At 35.9% G+C, this 19,780-nt stretch overlaps 1 protein-coding gene across 9 annotated transcripts in view; it reads right to left on the bottom strand.

Annotated features, from left to right (window-relative positions):
• TANK (TRAF family member associated NFKB activator) overlaps positions 1–19,780 on the bottom strand; it is a 77,847-nt gene that overhangs the window by 5,426 nt on the left and 52,641 nt on the right. For all 9 annotated transcript variants that reach the window (XM_084891542.1, XM_084891544.1, XM_084891540.1 and 6 more), the window contains 2 exons: positions 6,049–6,125; positions 5,273–5,388 (listed from right to left, as the gene is read on the bottom strand). In XM_084891542.1, coding sequence (XP_084747668.1) covers positions 5,273–5,388; positions 6,049–6,125 — 193 coding nt within the window. The remainder of the gene's footprint in view (positions 1–5,272; positions 5,389–6,048; positions 6,126–19,780) is intronic.

The raw sequence follows: 19,780 nt of genomic DNA, 5'->3' as shown, positions 1-19,780 counted from the left end.
GGTAGATAGATACCAGGTCCTCTGTAGCTCATTTTACCCAGAAGTCACTTGTCCAACAATTTCAGCTCTCTAGGACTTAGGCAAAGCTAAAAAGTAAGTAAATGGAGCTTCTCAGGAGTCAGAATTAGAGCTTCAAGTGCTATAGATATATGAATTTTGCTCTTATTCTCATATTAGATTTATTCTAACAAGCTTGATGATATTTCCCTAGCTCAGTGGTCAGTAAACTCATTAATCAACAGAGCCAAATATCAACAGTTATAATTGAAATTTCTTTTGAGAGCCAAATTTTTAAAACTTAAACTATATAGGTAGATGCATTTTTATTAACTTAATTAGGGTACTCCTACTAAACTGGCCTTCGCTAAAAACTCAAAGGGCCAAAGAGCTGCATGTGGCTTGCGAGCTGCAGTTTGCCGACCACTGCCCTGACTCATAGCTGGTTAGAAGCAGCATATTAAAAGGTATGCACATGAATTGTTGAAGGCAGATATACTTGTCAACAAGAGCTGAAGGCAGGAGAGGAGACAAGAAAAACTAAAAAGCAGATATAAGAACTCAGAAAACACTGGGGCTACATTTTTCAATGAAAAAACAAACAACCCAAAACAATAAAACAGTGATCAAGCGCTCTCCATGTTGGTGACCCTGAGACATTAGAAAAGGTTCCATTATGCTCTACAATGTTACTTCCAGAGGCAGTGAGGCTGGAAGTTGATAACATACTAGTATTTTCATTAAACGGGGCAAACAATAAAAATTAAAAACCATTATCACTTTAACAAGGTAAATATCAATGAAGTTGTACATTCACAAATGGAAAATTGACCGATTTTGGAATGCCAATTTAAACAGACAGCTGTACAAAGAACCTTGCGCAGTATCTGTCCAGGTTCATAGATACTTAACAAATGTCAGTTCCTTCCCTTCCTCTCGGGTCTTTGCTGTCTCATACCAAATGACATTCCAATCATCCAACTGTTGGTCCCTCTGTTAAATACCTTCTACATTTTTTTTTTTTTTAAATACAAATCACCTTCTCTTGTTAGATTATAGTAGTCTTTGAACTGCTTCCTTGCCTCTAAATTTATCTCATATTTAATTCATTCTCTACATACCCCCACTCCCTACCGCCTTAATGTTTCTGAAGTGCACATCTGGTCCTGTTACCTTCCCAATAAAACCTTTCCATGGCTCTCCATGACCCTCAGCCCCTAGTCACCTCTCCATTCGCTCATATTCACTATACCTGTCTCACATCTTACTCTGGCTATGATGAACTTTGATAGAGTGCTCCAAAATAGATGTGCTTTCTTCTTTTCTGGTTTTTGCACACGTTGTGCAGACTATCTGGTGTCCCATCCCACTACTCTTTGTCTAACTCTTATTTGCTCTTCATTCCTTGGCTTAAATATTAATTTATCTTGATGGCTCTTCTGGCTTCCCAAGACTGGTTTAGGCATGACTCAGGGACTCTACGGACTAAACACTCTGTAGGTTTCTTAAGGTTCTAAACTATGTTTTGTTTTCTACTATTCCCAGTACCTTGCCCAGTGTCTGGCGCATAGTATGGCGTCAATAAATGCATTCTGAATGAATCTGTATTCTCTTCCCCACTGAACTAGGTATAAGAATCTATATTTACTAGAAAATCTGAACTAGCAGTGGTAAATTGAGATCAAGCTCAAATGTTTAGCAAGATTTCTTTGTCTGCTGAGGTTCTTAAAGTCCATTAACTCTCAAGTTGTCATTTTCCAAGTAGTACGTTTAAGAATGGCAAAAAATTCTAGAAAACAGTACTTCCTTTGCAGATTATACTTGCTAATTGCAAATAATAAGGAAAACCAACAGTTGAGGCACCCAAATTCTGTATCACCTTAGAAGGAAGGAACACTTATCAAAATGACTATAACAAGAGTTTGCTATTGCTGATAATGCCAATATTAATAGTGTTTCTATGTGCTATGCATTATTATAATAACTGTATATAGTACACAAATTCATTTAATATTAAAAATAATCATGTGGTAGATACTATTTTATCCCCACTTTACCAACGAGGAAAGGAGCCATGCATGGAGAGGTAATTCCAAGGTACTTGGCTAATGGATGAGTGCTAGATGTGGCACCGGGACCCAGGCAACCTAATTCTACAGCCTGTGCTCTGGACCATTATGCTAAGTTGAACACGCCAGTTTCTATACACAGAGGAGTCAACAAAATGACAGAAATGTGCTGTGAATTTCTTTTCCTACCCTCCCTGTGAACAAAACATGAAAAACCCAAACAGCTGTATTAAAGCAGTATTTCTTTCAGCATAGCTACCTGGCATAGATCAGTCACATTAAAAAAATATCTTCTGAATTAATCTGCTCAAGCAATGAAAGTTACTTTCTAAAAAAAATAAAATAAAAAAAATTTAGCCTAGCTCGCATGGCTTCAGTGGTTGAGTGTTAACCTATGAACGAGGAGGTCACAGTTCCATTCTTGGTCAGGGCACATGCTCAGGTTGTGGGCTCGATCCCCAGTGTAGGTGTGCAGGAGGCAGCTGATCAATGATTCTCTCTCATCATTGACGTCCCTATCTCTTCCTCCCTCTTTTTTTCTCTCTGAAATCAATTAAAAAAATTTAAACTTAAGACTTTTAAGGCTGCTAGAAATCCAAGTTTAGAAAACTTAAAACTCAAATAAGGTACACTAAAGCACTAACAGTATACTGAGAAACATGATCAGGTGAGCAAATTGCTTTTCTATTTTGTTTAGTTCAAGAAAACTTATTATTGCAGGGGGAAAAATATAAAAATAAGAAATATTTTTACATTTTTAAAATTTAAAAGTATAGGCTGTCCACTGAGACTATTTTATAGTTTAACTTGTATATTGCCAAAATAAAAAACCCAATGGTTGTGACCCTCTAATCCAATTATTCTTTTGCTCCAATCTCCACTGAAATAGAACCCTCCTTTCCATCAAATAGTGGTTTTTTTGAAGCTACATTTGCTTAAATGTACATTTTATCTTTATTCCTTCTCAAGGCTATTGCCATATGTGGGTCAAAAGGAAAACGAAAGTAATAAAAAGGAAACAAACAAGTCTACTAACAGCAATTTTCACAAATTATATGTTTATTTAAAAGTAAATATCAAATATTAACAAAAGAAACACAGAAACAATAACATTAAATGTACTTTTTTCAGATCTATTATGCAAATCACATTTGAAATACTTCTTTTATGCTTTTTCAAATTAGTGTTTTATCCTTGAAAAACATGCCTAGACATCTTTTCCCAAAACATTTCTTTTTTTTCTTTCCCCTTTTGATCTAATAATGTCAACAGCCTAATATTTGATATTTTGGTTTCTGTTTGGACCCAGCAAAACTTCAGTGGAATCTGTGGCACAACGTATTTAAAACATTTCAAGAATAATGTTATGTTTATTATTTGTGATAGTTAATATAAAGCATAAGAGTAATGTTAGGAAGCAGCTTTAATGGGGAAGAAATTGAAGTTAAACACTCAGTGTTCTAGTTGACAGATACATACTAGATTTAGACCTGTGCAATTTAAAAATGGTCAAAATATTAAGCCATTGATAATGTGGTAAGGCCAATGAATATATCACCATTTCAATGTTTTGATAAGATGTTAATGTTCAAAAAAGCATGTTTATGAATTCCAGGTACTATTTCTCTATAAAATATATTTTATATATTTTTTGATAATCAGAACGTCAAACCTCAGGGAAGGTGAGGGTAAGGGGGAGAGACCAACCAAAGGACTTATATGCATGCATATAAGCCTAATCAATGGATACAGACAACAAGGGGGTAGGGGTATGAATGGGAGGTGATGGGTAATGGGGGGAATAAGGACATATATACATATATATATAATACCTTAATCAATAAAATTAAAAAATAATCTAAAATATTTTTATTGATTTTTTACAGAGATGAAGGGAGAGGGATATTGATGAGAGAGACACATCGATCAGCTGCTTCCTGCACACCTCCTACTGGGGATGAGCCCACAACCAAGGTACATGCCCTTGACCAGAATTGAACCTGGGATGACCCTTCAGTTTGCAGGCTGACATTCTATCCACTGAACCAAATCGGTTAGGGCTATAGCTAGTATATTTTAAGTAAAAATAATCATTTCACTTCATAAGTAGTGTTTTTAGTTGGCACAGATTAATCAATCTCTAACAAACATGACAAAAATTAAGATGGAAAAATTACTTTGGAAGGTAAGAAAAAGGAGGAGAAGCAATACATTATGTCTATTTACAAAGACTGTTTTGTTTTTCCTACACAACATGGTGTCCTTTTCCTGAAAACAAAATGGCAGTAGTAAGCAAAAAGTGAATTTACACTACAGAATGACTTTTAAATAGCACAGATATAAGAGCTATAAGAAATGGAAAGTGATCTTTAATTAAAGGGGTATTAGCACTGCTGCAACATCTTTCAGAGTGAAAACTGTAAATCACATCTCTTGGGAATTGCATACAGAATGTCTCAAATCACAAGGGTAAAGAAGAATTTATCACAACTGATCAGTTTACCTTCCTTTTGTTTACATAAGTGCTTGGTAGCCAGGTTCAATCCCCAGAATTTTGCTATTCATACGAACTACTGATGCAAACACCAGGAAGCCGTCTGAGGTTTTAGGAAAGGGTGGAGCTTAAAAAAACACACACTGTAACATGTGTAAAACAGATGTTCCTTTTAAGTTATTTTTAATACTAAGTTTGTACTTTGTGCCTCCAACAGAACTGGCCTCATAAAATGTGTAATGTTTACTTCTCAAACCAAATTACAAGCATCTATCTATAGTGTTCAATTAACTTTCAGACAGAAGTTAACAACAAAGCTGATGTTATAATGTAACTCAGCTCATATATGTTAGTGCAGTTATAAGATTGCTTACTAACATATAAATTAAAGTTTTATAAGATGCCAGAAAAGTAACTAAAAACTATGAGATATATACCCTATATTATTTTGTACTTTTTATTTATTTATATATTTATTTTGTACTTTTTCCAAGGTGAAACTTCTCATTAAGATGACTAGTAATTGTGTCATTCAATTTAATCTACTATATGTATCACACACAAAATAGAGGGAAAAAGTCAAGAAATTACATAAAATTATACATTATAAAACATAAAGAGCACTTAAAATATTTTCATAACAAAAAAGAAATTTCAACCAATAAAATTAATATTATCAATAATATTAATATTATATTAAATCAAACCTTACCAGCTGCAGTGACTGGGACATTAAGTTTGCTTAAGTGGTCTTTTTGAGCTTTTGCTAGCATGCATATTCTATGAAATTCTTCTTTCAGATCCCAGAAAGTCTTCTCTATATAACTCCTAAAAATAAATCAATATTTAAAAATTTAAGGATATTTCTTCAAATATTCTTTAATCATAAAGTTATATAGCACATATTTATGTATCATAAAATAATTACTGAAAAGTTAAAGTTAAAAAAATGTTTTCAATTCCTAGAAAATATCCCTGAAACAATTCTAATGTTTGAAGAGCCAGGCACAAAGTAAGTGAAAAATGACAAGTTCTAATACATAAATTTAGGGCAGACTAACAAATGTACTTATTCATAAATCACACTTATGCTGGCTGTCTTATTCACACATTAGAAACATTAATGCATTGACTTTTGTTCTCTGTAAGCTTCTTAAATAGAAGCAAGTTAAATATTCCTTATTTTGATAAAGTTCACATTAAGAGCCATTGTATAAAACAATGTGACCATAATAGTTGGTCTAGAAATTCTTAAAATAAAATATTGCTTTAGAAAATTCAAATTTAGATTCACCTCTGCTATAAATTATCTAACTTATTTAGGTTATTTTCACATTCAGGAGACCTAGATTAGTCTCTTGTAGTTCTACTAAGAGACTGCTATTTTCTTACAACTGCTAATATTTACAAAATATGTAAGTAAAAATATATTTCAATATTTATAATTTTTAGAGTTGGCAAAAAAAAAAAAAAAAGATATAGAACTACCTTTCATGGAATAAAGGAATGTCAAAACTCCTTGGTGAAGTTTCTTTTCTAGTAGAAGCAACCTCTTGTCTTCTTTCCTTAGAGATACAAAATAATTAACACTTTAAATTGCTTCAAAACTCAAATGAAAATGGGTAAACAAAAAACACACTGAAAAATTTAAATTCCTCATTGAAAAGTAAGTTTAGGTAGCTTATAGATATATAATAGATTCCCCCCTTCCCCTTTAAATGAAAATAAGGGGAAAAGGAAAACAAAGGTAAAAAAAAAAAAAAAAATAGGATGAAGACAAAGTATTTCTGCTCAATTATTTCCAATACTGGTAATTCAAGAAATTTTCTCAGACCCAGCTATTGATCAAAATTGCTACTCTGATCACTAGTAGCACCTGAAAGGACCAGAAAGTTTAGGCAGAAAAAATGTGTGTGTGTGTGCGCGTGTGAGTGTGAGTGTGTGTACACTTCTTTTCCACTTAAATCAATGCCTGTATTTATTATATATTCTTTGCTGGGGAATGCAGCTGTATTAGAGGAAGAACCGAAGCATCAGCTCCTTAGCATTTAACAGGCATTTTAAAGATAGAGCAATTTTATGTATTTAAGTTTAACACAAGTTCTTGCCTTTCACTCCCACCCTGTGGTTTACACTGGTATTACATTTATTCTGACATTTAAAAGTCAACATTGAAAAATGTGATATAATCATGTATTGTATGGTTTAGATTTAAAAAATATTTGCAATCATACCTAAAAAACATTATGCCTTATAAAGCTATAAACTGACAAATTCCAAGATGTGAAGTACTAATATACAATCATAAATTATAATTCAGACAAAATGGTTAAGGACTTAAATTTAAGTTCCAACTAGTGGACATTTATTTTTAGTGACTTTTAAGATTTTATTCAGTTAAGGTCATCATAGCTTTTATGTGATTTTACATCACTGTTTCTTATCATCTGAGTATATCTCTCTTTAATCCTGCTTTTCAAAAACTTCTTTCAATTTCATAGGAGTCTCATTTGTTCTTTAAGACTTGATTCCTGTTTTTTCTTAAAATTAGTATCTTCCCCAATTTATTTCAGTGTATTGCTCTACTTTTCCTGCTTTTTATAATATACTAGAGACCCAGTGCATGGATTTGTGCACTGATGGGGTCACGGCCTGCAGGGATCGGCCAGCTGCAGGAGCGCTGCTCATCCCAGTCAGCTGAGTGGCTGTGGACCCGCCCTCTGGATGGCTGTTGAATGAGGAAATTAGTCTGAGCTGATATTTAGGGGTAATGTCTTGGGTAAAGGTGTGTTCTGTGTCCTGGAGGGACCTGGCGGAGAGCTTTGCACCCCAAAGCCACTCTGTGAAAGTCCTTGATGTGTGATGCCAGGTCGGTGACACCTTCAGGGATGTTCAGGGTAGCCGTGCTCCAGGATCCTCAGCCATCAGGACAGTCTTCCTGGGGGGTCCACAGTCACATCCCCTCTTGCCATCCGCCTATGCCAGCTCCCCATGCTCTTTCTAGAACACACCTTAGGGGGCCTGCATCAGCTGGTGGGATCAGGCCAGAGTCTGGATTGTCTCAGGTGTTTGACAGGTACAGAGACTCAGCCTCACCCTGAGCCTGCTAGTGGCTACTTTTGCTTCGTTTGTGATCTATTTCCTTGTCTCGGCATTTTCGCAGCTTCCCTGAGTTGGTAGCCTTAAAAGTCTCTGTGTTCAGCTTGGATGGGGCGGAGTTTCAGGGTGGAGCCTATAGCCTTGGCTTCCGTCAGCCACGCCCTATGAGGTTCCTGAGTTTCAGTGTTCCTCAGTGTCCTTTGGTACTCGCTGCAAGCACCTCTGAGAGAAAGGTGCCCTCGAGTTTCGCCCGCTACCAAACAGTCTAGGCTCTCCCCTAATGAGCCCGGAACTGGGGTTCAGTGCAGTTGGAAGTGGGGTTCAGTGCAGTCTGGAGCTTTTGTCTCCTTCCTGCTAGGGCAATCCAGCAGCAGAGTCATCAGTCCATCCTCTGCGCACAATATGCGCCCCTCCGGGACTACCTTTTGCTGCTCCGCCTTACAGCCTAGATTCCCTCTGTATGAGCCTGGGTCCCCAGGGTCTCACCCAGAACTGGGGTTCAGTGCTGTCGTAACTGGGGTTCAACAGTCCGGAGCTTTTATCTCCTTTCTGCTAGGGAACGCCAGCCAGGCACTCAGCCACCCCTCCTCTCCAGCTCCGTCCTCTCCCCACTCGCACACCGTGTCTCCGTACCTTAGGCTTTTACAGCTCCTCTGATTTTCTTTTTGGTTTTCTCTTTCCTTCTAGTTGTAGAATTTCCAGTCAGTCAACTTTCCTGTAGTTTTGGTTAATGTCCATTTTGTATTTTAGCTGTATTTTTTGAAATTGTTGTGTGAGGCTGCAGTTAGGTGTTTACCTATGCCTCCATCTTGGTTTCTCCCACTCTGAGGAATTTTTACTGTTCTTTGGGGTTAGAAATACAGCTCTGCTTACTATTATTTTGGACGAAAAGTATTACTGATTGTTCTAAACAATGTATTGCTCCTTTTATAATTAACACCAAATAAATCTGTTGATATATTTCAAGTAAAAATTTTAGGTCCCCAACACCTCAAGAAAAATATTTTTAAAAGGCACCTTTTGACATGTTAATTCCATTGGAGAGAGAGAGAGAGAGAGAGAGAGAGAGAGAGAGAGAGAGAGAGAGAGAGAGAGAAGACAAGTAGGGTTAATCTAGAATGTAGTATTTTCCATTGACACAATTTTCTCTAAATGATCATTTTTTTTTTTTAAAAGGATTTAGGATTAGTATAGTCAATGGCAACTCTAACACTTTTTCAGAAACTTAGAATTTCTTTTCAATGCTAAATTATCTTAATGAAGATGTCTCAGTTTGTTGAGCATCCTAGAGAGGAAGTACACATTAGAAGAGATAACTTGTATTTTCCTTTCTACTTTCAATATTATATAAATGGATTCTGCATTGCAGGAAGTTGAAGTCATTACAACTTCAAATAAGAAAGCAAAGGAGAGTCTAACCAGTATGACTCAGTGGATAGAGCACTGGCCTTTGAACTGAAGGGTCCCAGGTTCGATTCCGGTCAAGGGCATGTACCTTGGTTTCGGTCACATCCCCAGCTGGGGGACGGGGAGGGGGGGTGAGCAGGAGGCAGTTCTCTCTCTTTCTAACTATCCTTCTCCCTTTCTCTCTGGGGGGAAAATATATATATATATATGAAACAAAGAAAGAAAGGGAGAGAACCAAGATGGCAGCATAGATAAACACCTGTAGTTGCTGTGTCTTGCAACCACATCAAAATTACAACTAAAAGACAAAACAACTATCATCCAGAACCATAGGAAAGCTGGCTGAGTGGAAGTACTACAACCAGAGAGGTAAAGAAGAAAGCGCATTGAGTCTGGTAGGAGGTGAGAGGTGTGGAATGGGCTGGCACTCAGGTGCACTGCTTTTTTAATCGGGAGAGAGATACAAGCTCCTGCTTGCTCTGAACTCCAGTTCTGGGTGAGACTCTGGGTGACCCAGCCACATATGGGAGAAACTGGACTGTCTAGCATTGTGGCAGGGATGTGAGGGTCACTTTCTTTCTGATGAAGGTGCTTGAAACGGTCATTGTTCCTGTGCTGGAACGTCCCAGGTGCAGGGCTGACTGGCAGCCATTGCTGTTTGCTCCACCCTGGAGATTCCTGGACACCTCTCTCTACCCAATTTAAAACCCCACCCAAGCTGTGTACAGTAGCTTTTGCATATGAATGGCTTGTCTTTTCTGAACCTAAAACAGGCAGCAGCTGGAGCAGGGAGCTCTATAGATATCAAAAGAAGGCCCAATGCTGAACCAGCACCAGCCTGCCTTGCTTCACAGCTGGGCCTCGTCTGGGTACTTCGAAACCCCATACAAAGAGAAGTAATCTGCAGATCTCTCTGTAGCTCCTGCTGGGTGGCCCCAGGCAGTGGCTGACCTTGCACTTTCTTGGAGATCCATGAGCTGGTATACCCAGTGGTCACAGTGAGAACATACTGGATTACAACTCTTCACATCCATAAGTGACACAGTCAAGGGGTAGACTCAGTGAGTACCAAAGCCCCTCTGAAGCAAGTTCTGCCCCACAAGGGTGTCTCCTGCACAGCAGCTCTTCCATTGTAGACATAACTGGTTCTCACAGCCAATTGGCCGGAGGTCAATTTCTCCCAGTGATACCAATAGCAATCAAGGCTTAACTACAACAAGACTATGCAAACAGCCCACAAAGGAATGCACCAACAGTGCCCACCTCAGGTGACTGGGGAGGCTGAGCCACTGGGCCCTATAGGACACCTATTACATAAGGCCACTCTATAAACTCAAGGAGACTTAGCAGCTAACCAATACATAGAAACAAACACAGGAAAGCAGCCAAAATGCAGAGACAAAGAAACATGTCACAAATAAAACAAATGGAAGAAAGCAAAATACTGGATATAGAGTTCAAAACCATGATTATATGGTTACTCAAGAGTCTTCTAGAAACTTCCGAGGAACTCCCTGAAATCTTCAAGGATCTTAGTGAGAATGCCAAAAAAAAAAAAAGAAAAAAAAAGAAAAGGACCAGTCAGAAATTAAGCACACAATGACTAAAATAAAGAATAATATACAGAGATTCCACAGACTAGAGGATCCCAAGAATCAAGTCAGAGATTTGAAATATGAGGAAGCAAAAAAGGATATTAAAATCCAGTGGTTTATCTTGTACTTTGAATATATCTTTTACCTATACATGATTTTGTAGCATCATGAATTTAGTCATTTGGAAAATACTGGTTCACTGAACTATGTAAATCTTCCAAATATTGATTTATTGTAGAATATATTTAAAAATCACATTTAACATAATCACTGATCTTTTCAGAAAAGTCTTTTACCTATACATGATTTTGTAGCATCATGAATTTAGTCATTTGGAAAATACTGGTTCACTGAACTATGTAAATCTTCCAAATATTGATATGAAAATTAAAACTGGAAAAGCAAAAAGAAATAAGAATCCAAAAATATTAAGTATAAGGAACCTCTGGGACAACTTCAAGTGTACCAACATACAAATTATGGGGGTGCCAGAAGAAGAGACAGAGGGCAAGATATTGAAAACCTATTTGAAGAAATAATGACAGAAAACTTCCCCCACCTGGTGAAAGAAATAGACTTACAAGTCCAGGAAGCTCAGAGAACCCCAATCAAGAAGAATCCAAAGAGGACCACACCAAGTCACATCATAATTAAAATGCCAAGGGCAAAAGACAAAAACAGAATCTTAACAGCAGCAGGAGAAAAGCATATGCAAATTGTCCAGGAAGTCATCACAGTAACAGTAATGACCAGCAGGCTGCCTGAGCAACCAGGTCAGCAGGGGGGTTAGTGAGGGATGACCAAATCACTCAATGGCAGGCTATGTGGGGTGACCAGGCCAGCAGGGGGGGGTAGTTAGGGGCAATCAGGTCAGCAGGCAGAGGAAATTAGGAGAGATCAGGCTGGCAGGAGGGGCAGTTAGGGGAAATCAGGCCGGCAGGCAGGTGAGCAGTTAGGAGCCAGCGATTCTGGATTGTGAGAAGGATTTGGGCCTAAACCGGAAGTCAGACATCTCCCAAGGGGTCCCAGATTGGTGAGGGTGCAGGCTGGACTGAGGCCTCCCTCTCCTCCCCCCCCCCCCCCCCCAGCCTGTGCACGAATTTCATGCATTGGGCCTCTAGTGAAAATATAAAATGCTCTTGCATGTTGCTATGCTATGAGAAATAAAGACATTTCCCTCTGATCTAGGATTCTTGTGTCGTCTTCTAGCATCCATTGAGCAGTAACTGACTTATTAGCTTGTCATTTAGTAAAACCAAATCTAGACCCTGAAACTACTGTCATAATACCATTAAATGTTACTTGGGCTCTCCCCCCCCCCCCCCTTTTTTTTTTTTTTACTGTGTTGGCATTCATACTCTCAGTTAAAAAAGAAAAAAAGCCAATTTCACCTAATAATGTCCTTGATGAGCCTATAAAAATGTCTTGAATTTTATTCCCCAGTTAACCTCTTATTAATATTGCATGACAAAATAGGAAATATACACAAGTGCCTTTGTTTCACAGTGAAGCACAAGGGTTGTCTTGGGGAAAGCACTAGTGTAATTTTTGCATTACAAAAGGAACTAGTCACTTTTTTTTTTAATGGAATGCCATTTTTACTTGAAAGAATAGGCAAGCTATGGTTAGGCAGGTATTTTCTAAAAAGCAAATGAATTTAGACTCTGACTTAAAAAAAAAAACCCAAACACAACTGAAAAGATTTGCTGTCCATAAGAAAATTTAAGTTTTCATGTGAAAATTAAAATTATGGATAACTTGTATCCATTACAATAAACTTGAAAACTGCCCAATATTTAAAAGACTTTTCTGAAAAGATCAGTGATTATGTTAAATGTGATTTTTAAATATATTCTACAATAAATCAATATTTGGAAGATTTACATAGTTCAGTGAACCAGTATTTTCCAAATGACTAAATTCATGATGCTACAAAATCATGTATAGGTAAAAGATATATTCAAAGTACAAGATAAACCACTGGTTTTTAATATAGCCATAAAGTCCATTAGTTTCCATTGTTATACTGCTGTTAACATTTAAGAAACTACTATTCATCAAGTTTTGGAACTGTATCAAAGAAGAATATCTAACAATTCTATAAGGGTTATTAAAATACTCTTCCCTTTCCCAACTATATATCTGTGTGAGGCCAAAATTTCTTCATATAATTTAACAAACAAACAAACAAAAGACACACCAATCTCCTCCCCTTCCTAAAAATACAAAATACTACAACAGATCAATGCTGACGCATTTCGTAACAATGAAAACCAAATATTTTAAATTTTGATGATTTTTAGGATGAAAGATTATGGCATATTAATAAGAGAAACCAGGTTGTTTTGAGGGCTAGTTCTAACCTACTGAGGTTGAGAACAGCCTTTTCTGCCTTGGTCAAGAGAAATCTGGGCTGAATAAAATATACAAGATCTTTTTTGTAGGCTCTGGAACAGAGTAGAAAAAAAAGAAAAGAAAATTGGGATATGTGAAAAGGGGAATAATTGGGGGAACTAAGGGGAGAAAAGCCATACATACTAAAGATACTCAAATTTGCTTAGAAACCCAGGAAGAGATTTAAAAACTAATATACCACTTCTCATTGTCTTCTCCCCTCAAAAACCCTGAAATGATGTATTGAATTAAAAAACACCAAAAACCAAAAACCAAAAACAGAGATCCAGAACAGGAATGGGTTAGAATGAATTAATAATTAATATTTGGAAACAAAATTTCTGCAGAAGAAAGTATTAAAATGCTTTGGATCTCAGTATTTAAAAAAATTTTTTAATTTATTTTTTACAGAGAGGAAGAGAGAGGGATAGAGAGCTAGAAACATCGATGAGAGAGAAACATCGACCAGCTGCCTCCTGCACACCCCCCACTGGGGATGTGCCCACAACCAATGTACATGCCCTTGACTGGCATTGAACCTGGAACCCTTCAGTCCACAGACCGACGCTCTATCCACTGAGCCCAACCGGTTTCGGCAGTATTTTTTTTCTTATTGTGACATATTTATTATGACACTTTGGAAAAAAACTTTGAACTTTTAAGCAATGAACTGTTTGAAGGTAATTATTTTTTCTTCTAATTATTCTACCAGAGAGTCTATAAACAAAAGACTAGTTTCCAAAGAGGAGTACTATAGAAGTGTTATATACAAAAAGATGGTTATATTTGATACAGTATCTAGAAATACGATAGAGGGAACGGGATATTTGCTCTGACTGAGACGGCAAAGTGTCCCTTTCACCACCCTCCCCCCCCCGCCCCCACACACACAGGTTTTCTCCAACTTTCTGCAAGCCCCAGCCTAGATTAACATTGCCAATGTAGAGTGGGCACAGCACCATTTTTACTGAATAAAAAGATGATGAAAAGAAAGAATCAAATATTAAAGAACTATAGGAACTTTTTTTTTTTTTTACAAAGTTGAGTAATGAACATAAGTCATCAAATTTATTTCAAGTTCCTTTCTTATAAAATGCACTGTGTTTAAATGATGTAAACCAGATCTGAGTTTCTCACAGAAACCACTTAGTAATTATATATCTTGACTAATGGTCTGATTTCCAACCTTTGTTCAAATGACGAAAAACAAAATTTTTCATAAACCTATATACGGTATTCTATTTTAAAACTTTTACAATGTATATAAAACCACGTATCTTATATAGCAACTTAACAAATAAATATAATTTGAGAGACTTGCAATAGAGAAAGGAATGTTGAGAAAAGCTATGCGGCCCTAAAATTCAGACGGAGATCACTAAATGAGAGCTGCTACTAAGTCTAGAGTATATGAAATACCAACAGTTCAAGGATGGGGATGCCATCTAAAACCTAGACTTGTGAGGCCAGTATTTTATAAGCCACAGAGGCCAGAAAGCAGAACAGAGTTTGAGTTCATACACTGTTGCTGAACTGTTATACATAATACATCACAGACAAATGCCTCTCACTGAAGGACTAACACAAAAAAGTTGGGAGCACCGTCTCCTCTGAAGCCCTGATTATGTCACTTAAAAAGTAAATGAAATTGCTCTTTCAAAATCCTCTGTTTTGGCTTTCAGTAAAGATGATGCTCTCTAATCATATTTAAAGTAGCCTGGAATAATTTTGGTTCTTGTCTGGAAATTACTTTTTTTCCATTAAAATTTTGTAGACAATTTAAATTTACATATCTATGCACACATGACCAAGTAATAATTTATTTTATTTTCCCTACTTGAACTAAATGTTGACCCCTGCTCAAGCCTACCTTCAGCTCACTGAACGTTTTAGTTTTAAAAATAACATCCTTTGTTTTATCTGTACCATAAAGTTATAATTAGTATTTAATTTTGTCATACAATTAGGACTTCACATTGTATAAAATGCTTGTTAATTGGTTTAGGTCTGAAACTGTTTCTCCAATCAATTTGTAGCTCCTTAAAGGGGATGCATCATCTCTTACTCTTTTTTATTTTTGTATTCCTGTCATTGACTAGCAAGAGTAGGCAAATAGGAAGGGTTCAATAAATACTTCTTGTATAAGTGACTGGCAGGTACATTTTTTTTTTTTTTTTCGCATTACAATGATCTTTAATTTTTTGGCAGGTGAATTTTTATACATTAGTTTTCTTCAAACGTTAAAGTGTCTATATTATTTGCAATTGCCAGGTATAGCACATTTCCTTATGTTAGTCAGCGTTGAAGGCAACTCTACAGTTACCTTCACTGTTGTAGTAATCTAAACCCACAAAATCTTTCCTAAAAGCTACCACATACTTGCTGATTTAATGATGAGAGCACATTAGAAATTTGCCTACTTTCTAACTGGTAACTTAAAGTAACAATTACATTCTTCATATTTTAAAAGTTTTGCTTAAAGCATACAACTCAGATAAAGAAGGACATATATGAAGAATAAATTAGAAATACATATAGAAAAACCAGAAATGAAACTCATTATCAGCTCTTTGGACACATGAACACATAATCTCTATTTAATAGAAAAAGTTCAAATAAACTCATTCTATATTTACTTTGTGTCTTGGGTCCTAGAAGCTGAAAAAATCTTTACAATGTTTTATAATATCTACTTGGGTTATTAAAACAAGATTTTAAGTCAGAGGGCAGGGACAATATCTCTTTTTTCTTCTGGTGGCCGACAGTGTCAGGGACACAGCAGTTGAGAATTACTGAATAAATGAGTAAAGAAAATTGACCAGATCACCATTTTTTAAAATGTATTCTATATTATTGCTCTCTACATATTTTATTGTATTCAAACACATTAGACTTTTGTATAATTGCCACAAAAATAAAAAAATGTGGCCAAAAGATGAGGGCGGACAGTTTTGTCAAGCCTTAGGGCATCAAGTATAGTATTTAGTTTGACAAATTAAGTGATTCCCAGAAGAGATATTATAAAAACACTTTATTTTAAAAAAAATATTTTAATTGATTTTTTAGAGAGAGAGAGGAAAGGAGAGGGAGAGACGATAGAAACATTGATGGGATGCCTCCTGCACAACCCCTACTGGGGATCGAGCATATTGGTTGCTAGTTCAGGAATTGAACTAGCAACCAATCTTTTGGTGCATGGGATGATGCTCAATCCACTGAGCCATGCCGGCTGGGTAAAAATAACTTATTTCTAAGATCATACAAATGACCCAGTATGATACAATTCTAATTTTAAAAAAGCAAATTAAACAATGCCAATGTATATTTACATTAAATACAAAATGTTATTTAAATAACTGCTATCATGACGCATGTTACTATCTCTGACAATGGTGTTCTACAAATAAGAGACAATAGTTTTTGGCAGAAAAAAATAGTTTTTGCCAGAATAAGTATATGTATTTTAGTATTATTTGATTTTATCTATATAAATATGTTTAATTTTTAAAATTGGTTATAAATATAATTAATAATAACATGTAACAGTTTCTTCTCTAAAGCACTGTTCAGCTATTCTCCTCTGGTAAGGTTATTTCATATTAGAATTTTTGAAATTGTTAAGATGATAAACCATGATATTTCTTTCTTGAGATTAATAATGATAGATTCAGGAAGTTGAATTCATTATTAAATTCTGCCAACTTCCTTTTCCTTTCATTAATATTTATCATATGGTAAATTAAGTACTAGTCTCCCTCCACTCCACTGTGGCCTGGTGACTCAGTTCATTGGAGCATTGTACCACACACCAAAAGGTTGTGCGTTTGATCCCTGGTCTGGGCACATACAGGAGGCAACCAATTGATGCTTCTCTCTCCCATTAGTTTCTCTCTCTCTCTCTCTAAAAATCAATAAAAACATATCCTTGGGTGAGGATTAAAAAAAATAAAAAAATACTAGTCCCCCAACACACCTTGATCTTTGGTACTCTCTTCTATACTACCACAATCTACAATCCCAATGATGCTTTAAAAATATATCTATCTTCCTTTCAAGGGGTAGAACTTATTTCCTTGCCTCTGGAGCACTTAGTGACTTATTTCTAATGAACAGAATAAAGTGGAAGGGAAGGTTATGTGATTTTAAAGACCAGACCACAGAAAACACTGTGGCCTTTTCCTTGTTCTCTTTCTCTTGGATATCTTACTTTCTTACTTAAAGGAAGTTAGCTGCCAGGCTGTAAATAGAGATTCACATTCCAGGTCTCCTAATAACAGTCACGTGAGTGAGCCGCCTGGAAGTAGATCCTCCAACCATAGTCAAGCCTTCAGATAACTAAGCCTTTGCCCACATCCTGACTTCGATCATATGAGATCTGGAATCAGGACCACCCAGCTAAGTCTCCAAATTTCTGACACATAGAAACTGAGATAACAAGTATTTGTTGTTTTAAGCTGTTAAGTTTTGGGTTAAATCTGGGATACTTACTCTAACATATGATATGATATATAATATAATACAATGTCCCCTTTCCAAAATCAGATCTTATCAAGAAAGACTGTGCAACCTGCCATGGAATACAAGAGTTGAAAGGTTTTCCATTAAACTGAATACTTCTCTAATGTTTTTAAACTGCAAGCACCCAATGATACAGGCTCTGTTGTCTTGATTTTATACCTTCTTAGGAGTTAAAGAATTATTACATGCTGTTTGTATAGGATTCATATGAACAGAAAGTAAACTATAAATTTTGTGCTTTCAAATAAAATTTTCTTTTAAAGGGCCTCTTTCCCCTTCAACTTATCCCTCTTTCCTCTAATTTCATTTTCCAAAGTGACAATAATTGCCATTTGCCATAATGTCCATGGGTCTTCCCCCCCCTCAAATATTCTAACCAAATCCTAAACAAAATAATCTGAAGAAAACAAATCCTCAAGCCACCCACCAAACAGGCGGAGGAAAGGACTATGGGTGGTTAGTAGGAGCTTCCTTCTGTTACTAGCTCAATGACTATATAGCCAGCTCTCAACATTTAATAAATCCAACTTATTCATTCTTTTAGAATGTATTTCCTCTTCTCTTTTAATCCCTTCTATATCTAGTGTGCATTAGTATTTTGGTTCTAGATATATAAAGGAAGATGAGAAAGCTAAAATATTAGTTGCTTTTTATTTTTACTAAATGGTTACAATATAAGACTAAATAGGTGAGATATTGAAGGTATTAAATATGTAGTGTCACATAAATCTTTCCCCTTTTAGTAATGATAATTAAAAGAACTCCCTAAATTTAGATTATTTCTTACATGAAGCTTTATGTTATTTCCTCTTATTGTCTGTCCACAAATAGTTACAACTGATGCACTATTAGTAATTCTTTGAAAATAAGTTACCCCTGACATGATTTGTTACTTATGGTTAATTCCAGCATAGGGGTGTGTGTGTGTGTGTGTGTGTGTGTGTGTGTGTGTATTTAAAAAATTCTGAAGGTTCCCTTTGAACACTATTGACTGAAAACTAAATCTAAAACTTTCATAAATAATGATTAACTTAAAATAAACTAAATTATTAACATATTTTAGAGTCTTTCACATCATCCCTTATGTTTTAACCAAGACTACCATCTAAAAAATATCTTTTACAGCCGAAACCGGTTTGGCTCAGTGGTAGAGCGTCGGTCTGCGGACTGAAGGGTCCCGGGTTCGATTCCGGTCAGGGGCATGTGCGTTGGTTGCGGGCACATCCCCGGTGGGGGGTGTGCAGGAGGCAGCTGGTTGATGTTTCTCTCTCATCGACGTTTCTAGCTCTCCCTCTCTCTCCCTTCCTCTCTGTAAAAAATCAATAAAAATATTAAAAAAAAAAAAAAATATCTTTTACAGGCCGAGACCAGTTTGGCTCAATGGATAGAGCGTCAGCTTGGGGACTGAAGGGTCCTGGGTTTGATTCTGGTCAAGGGCATGTACCTGGGTTGCGGGCACATCCCCAGTAGGGGGTGTGCAAGAGGCAGCTGATCGATGTTTCTCTCTCATCGATGTTTCTAACTCTCTATCTCTCTCCCTTCCTCTCTGTACAAAATCAATAAAATACATTAAAAAAATAATAAAATAAAAAATATCTTTTACATAGTTTGAACTAGAGATATTTTACCATCTTCAAAAAATGTAATAACTGAAATAAAAATAATAATTTTGATTAAAAAATAATGGTAAATAATGAAATTTAGAAGTCTTTGAAATAGGAAAAGTATTGTAAATATTATTCACTTAAGCACTAAATTTATGTCAGCATTTATAATTCAGTGACTTATAATGTACTATAATAAATCAAATCATAAAATTGTATCATAAAGTCAGAATCATTGTTTCTAAATTTTGTCTCTTACAAAAGAAACCTAAGAGAATGCTAGTGCCATTGTTTCTCATGTTTTTCAGCATCTTTAGATAAATGGAAATTGAAGTGAAGGTAAAGAGAACTGAATGATTCAAATAAAAAAATGATTCTGAATTAAAAAAAATATGAACTGGGAGATACTATAGGGAATTTCTCATTCTAAAATTTTTATTTATAGAAAATTATTAAAATCAGATTTCTCAGATTTGGTGTTAAATAAAAACAAGATAGTTTCAGTTATGGGATAAGTAAAAAAATAACCCTGACACACAAAGCTAAAATCTACATAATTAAAAGGAAAGAAAGATAGTGCTCTTAACTTAATTGATATTGTGA

Source organism: Pipistrellus hanaki, assembly GCF_964339955.1.
Source record: "Pipistrellus hanaki genome assembly, chromosome: 8".
NCBI lineage: Eukaryota > Metazoa > Chordata > Mammalia > Chiroptera > Vespertilionidae > Pipistrellus > Pipistrellus hanaki.
Note: the sequence above shows the minus strand (reverse complement) of the source record. Positions and strands in the feature narration are given on the sequence as shown.